This window comes from Raphanus sativus, chromosome 7, assembly GCF_000801105.2.
Source record: "Raphanus sativus cultivar WK10039 chromosome 7, ASM80110v3, whole genome shotgun sequence".
NCBI lineage: Eukaryota > Viridiplantae > Streptophyta > Magnoliopsida > Brassicales > Brassicaceae > Raphanus > Raphanus sativus.
This window is the reverse complement of record NC_079517.1, coordinates 15241002-15246034: the sequence shown is the minus strand read 5'-3', so window position 1 is coordinate 15246034 and position 5033 is coordinate 15241002. Positions and strand designations below refer to the sequence as shown.

General features: G+C 27.4%; 1 protein-coding gene across 1 annotated transcript; it reads left to right on the top strand.

Annotated features, from left to right (window-relative positions):
• The first annotated feature begins 1728 nt into the window (after positions 1-1728).
• On the top strand, positions 1729-3132 carry LOC108817266 (probable glutathione peroxidase 5). Its single transcript, XM_018589912.2, has 6 exons — positions 1729-1889; positions 2031-2107; positions 2192-2253; positions 2353-2471; positions 2645-2812; positions 2939-3132. Exons 1-6 carry the CDS (start codon positions 1836-1838, stop codon positions 2987-2989), a joined length of 531 nt encoding a protein of 176 aa, XP_018445414.1. The 5' UTR covers positions 1729-1835; the 3' UTR covers positions 2990-3132.
• The last annotated feature ends 1901 nt before the right edge of the window (positions 3133-5033 follow it).

Genomic DNA, 5033 nt, shown 5'->3' with positions numbered 1-5033 from the left:
TGTCTGAGTTAAAAAGTGGAATGAGTCAAAAGACATGAACTCAGTTTATGTACCATACACATCGTGACAGGAACAAACAGCCGAGAAGTTATCAAATAATAAAAGGCAGCGTTAACGCGTGACCAGGCTGTGTATGAATGATGTGCTAATAATAAATAACTAGATTTTGACCCGCGCTTCGAAAGCGCGGATATTATTTTTTACTTTTATGAAATATATTATTTGTTTGTAATTATTGAACATATTTATTTTAGTAAAATTTTCTTTATAATAAATTTGACACACATAGTGTCTCTGGTAAACTATGTGTTTCTCTGACTTTGTTTTATTCCCTCTCCAATCAACATATCAAAGCGCGGATATTATTTTTTACTTTTATGAAATATATTATTTGTTTGTAATTATTGAATGTATTTATCTTAGTAAAAAATTCTTTATAATAAATTTGACATATAGAGTGTCTCTGGTAAACTATGTATTTATCTGACTTTATTTTATTCCTTCTCCAATCAATATATTTATTTGGCTTGTTGTTAAAATAAATGATTTTAGAACGCAACTGTTTACTTTGATATTTTGTTTAAACAATGTGACATATTTCTGTATTAATTGTGTTCAATTAAATATTTACATTGTAATTTAAATTTGTATACAAATCAACATATTTGTGTAGTTTGTTATTAAAAAATGATTTGAATCCAAATGTAAGTACTCTTATAGTGATTTTTTCAGTTCATATAATTTTTAAAAATATATTTATTTCAACTGAACCAATTAATATTTTGTTAAATTGGCCCGTGAAATATATTTTTATACATCGATATTCAAAAGATCTGGTAACTAACGATACTCAAAAGATCTGGACCGAATCAGGTTATATGGTTATTTTTGTTACAAATATCCGAACCCGTTTTAGATACATTGGTTATTTAGATATTTTTAGGCTCCTATACATCAGAACCGAATTCATCCAGATCTAGAATGATCCAACTCAAAATCCACACATAAGTTTATAATATTCAAGCGGGACTTGGTTACCAAAAAAAAAAGATACCCGAAAGAACAACATGTACCTAAATAGACAGATAATGTTCATGTCTAAATGATTATATAAATTAATAAAAAACTGTTTTATGTGTTTTGCTAAATTAAGTGAAATAGAAAGAGTTTTTTTATCAAGTAAAATAATTATATGGAGTGGAAAATTAAGTGACAATAAATATAGGACATTTTAAGTATTTTGATTTAAGTTATTATTTTATTCACAAAACATATTTTTGAACTATGTTTTTGGGTACGTAATTTTCCACCGATTAAAATAAAAATATTTTAGTAAAATAAAATAAACCAAATGTTTAATCATATGTAAAACCTAATTATTTAGCATTTTTGATTTTATAATTGGCACAAAGTTAATATTGATTAACTAATAAATAAAAATATGCACTATTATTATTATGGTAATATAATTAATGATGTAATTTATTATTAAGGTAATATAATTAATTAAATTGTTAAACTAAGTGAAATATGGAAACACAATTAATAGATACTACTATTCAAATTTCCAAACACTTCATTTTTTATAGCTATAACCAAACACACCAAATTTTTTTATTAATCTTATCCAAGTATCCAAACGCACCGAATTTGTACTTCACCTTTAATAAGATAGATGAAAAACAATTTCTATTTTTTTGAAGCTCAAAAAAATTAATAATTTAAATGGAATATCCATTTCTCCTGAGATTTTTTTTAAAAAAAACGAGGAGGAGGAGGTGGATAAGACAGACAGCAAACAGACATAGAACTTGGTGGAGAACTCCGGCGGCGACATGGGTGGTTCAATTTCTGTGTCCGAAAAATCCATCCATGAATTCACTGTCAAGGTTTTTCCTCTTTTCTTTTATTTAATCGATTATTACGAGAAATGAATTAGTAACTATCTTAATCTACTCACCTCCGAGAAGATGAAGCGTTTCTGATAATCTTGTTTTGAATTTTTGTAATGTTTGGCGTGGGGGAATTAGAATAGCTCCGGCAAGGAGGTTGACCTTAGCGTTTACCAAGGGAAGGTTCTTCTCGTCGTCAACGTCGCTTCTAAATGGTCCACTCTTTCTTCTTCTTCATTTTTTTTTTTTTTTAATTGCTGTTGGTATCGCTTGACTAATTCTTGGGGTTTGGGAAACAGTGGTTTCACGGAATCCAATTACACACAGCTTACTGAACTTTACCGGAAATACAAAGATCAAGGTATTGATGATTCTTCTAGGGTTTTTCTTTATAACCATGAAAATGCTTATACAGTGTTTTTTTTTAAATTGATGAATGGATTTGGTTCTGTTTGTTTAGGGTTTGTGATATTGGCGTTTCCTTGCAACCAGTTTTTGAACCAAGAGCCTGGTACAAGCCAAGATGCTCATGAATTTGCTTGTACCAGGTTTAAGGCCGAGTACCCTGTCTTCCAAAAGGTTACTTTCCCTACCTACCACTTTTTGTGCCGTAAGCTTTTATTAGGAAACCTTACAGAAGAACCAACTCTGGAAATGTTGTTAGTAGTTTGACATCAATATGCTTGTTTTAAACACTCTTTGCTTCAAACTCAACACTTAGTTGTCTTTTGTATACAAAACAACATTTTTAGGTGCGTGTAAATGGACAAAACACAGCACCAATCTACAAATTCCTCAAGTCTAAGAAACCATCATTCCTTGGAAGCAGGATCAAATGGAACTTCACCAAGTTCTTGGTCGGCAAAGATGGTCAAGTCATTGATCGTTATGGCCCCACTGTTCCACCTCTCTCCATCGAGGTGTAACTCTTTTACTATTCTTTTTTTCTTTTTTTTACTATTCTCTTCTCATCTCTTGCAATATATATACATACATATATATATATATAGCGGTTAGTTAATTCATTCATGTTTTCTGCCAAACAGAAAGACATCAAGAAAGCCCTCGGAGACGCAGAAGCGTTTCCAAGTACTTAGCCCTTGAAGAAGAAGAAGAGAGAGGCGAGAGGCTCTTGAAGAATTCGTCTCTTACTCTTTGATATCCACTCATTTTGTAGTTTCTCTGGTGATGATGTACAAGTTTCTTCCATATACCTATTTGGGCCTTAGCATGAACGAAATATCCAAAGTCTATCTCGATAATTTATAAGTATAAAAATATCAACTAAAAGATTCTAAAGAATAATATTTGTGTTTCTATAAAAAACAATTTTAAGTAGAACATTTTATATATAATATAACTGTATATTTATGTTCTTTCTATGGTAATAATTGGAGTTACAATCACTGTTAAATTTAGTCTCATGTATTAGATAAGAACCTTTTTCCACCTGTAACGTAGCGATTGAATTTTAGGCGCATCATCCATACGTGCTCCGTTTTAGATATAATATATGGTGTAACTGTGTACGAGAAAGAGAGATATAGAGTAGGAAAGTGAAAAAGAGAGCTCTGCTTCACCACCACTCTCCACTCTCTTCGGTGCATTCATCTTGCTGACTTTCTTATCACCTGTCAAACTCAGTTCATCTGAATAAAATTAGGATTATTGATCATTAGTTCTTTTGTCAACACATTGACACACATGCGGTAATAATTAATTGTAGACTACACAACTAACCTTATCGCACCTTATGATGTATACTATCCATCTCCACGACAATATCCTCTTTTGTTAACAACTAAAATTTGATTCGTGCGTATTTTTTAAATATATATTGATATCTATTTTTTCTGTCACTATTATATATTATATATTTTTCTGTTTTTTATAAGATGTCTTAGCATAAACACAAATTAAGAAAAAAGTTATTTTTATTAAAATCACTTGACTACAAAAAAACAAAAAGTAATTAATCTTACTATTCTCAACAAATAATACAAAAGTTAAACAGTCTTTTAATATTTTAATCAATTGTTTTAAAACATCATACAAACTAAAACAAAAATATTTTCTAAAACATCATACAAAAAAATGGAAAGAATATATGTCATCATATAATTAATCGTATTTTATATGTACCATCATATAAGTAATCATATAATTAATAGTATTTTATACGTACTATCATATAAATGATCACATATATTATATTTTAAAATTTAATGTGAAATATAAAAACCATTATTTAAGTTGATGTGTGAAATTGAGCTTTGTACTATATTTTTCTTATATATATTGAAAACACTTTTTATAATGGTCATTGAAAAATATTTAGTAAAATTAATTTCTGTATATGTATATTTTGAATATATTTATATTTTTGAATCAAATTTAAATCAATTTTAAATTATTATTATTATTTGTGATATGCATATAAATTTCAAATTTTATTTTATGATAATTTTAGACAAAAGATGTTTTAGGTAATTAGATTGAATCATTTTTCATATATTTTAAAGCTAGCCTAGATATATAGTTTCTCATAATATAATAGACTTCCTATTTTTTTAATAACGTAAGTCCATTACTTTTTTCTTAATATATTGTCATCCATGTTTCCAAACAACATTATATTCATTTTTATACTGCTATCCAAGTTTCTAAACAATTTTAAAAGGAACTTCACTTTTAATAATATAGATTAGTAAAAATTAAATTTTGATATATGTATATTTTTGAATCAATTTTTGATATAAATCATTTTAAATAATTATTCAGTTTAAGTAATTATTTTGATTTGAAATATGTATATAAAGTTTAAATTTTTAATAATTATTTTAGACAAAATATATTTTAAGCAATTAGATTAAGCCATTTTCATATATTTTAAAACTGGTTGAGATAGATAGTTTCTCATAATATAATGAACTTCCAACTTTTTTTAATAACATAAGCCATTAAATTTTTTCTTAATATACTGTTATCTATGGTTCCAAACAACACTATATTTTTTATACGACTATCCCTGTTTCCAAACAATTCATGAATGTACTTCAGTTTTAATAATATAGATTAGTAAAAATCAAATTTTGAATATATTTATATTTTTGAATAAAGTTTTGAGACAAATCAATTTTA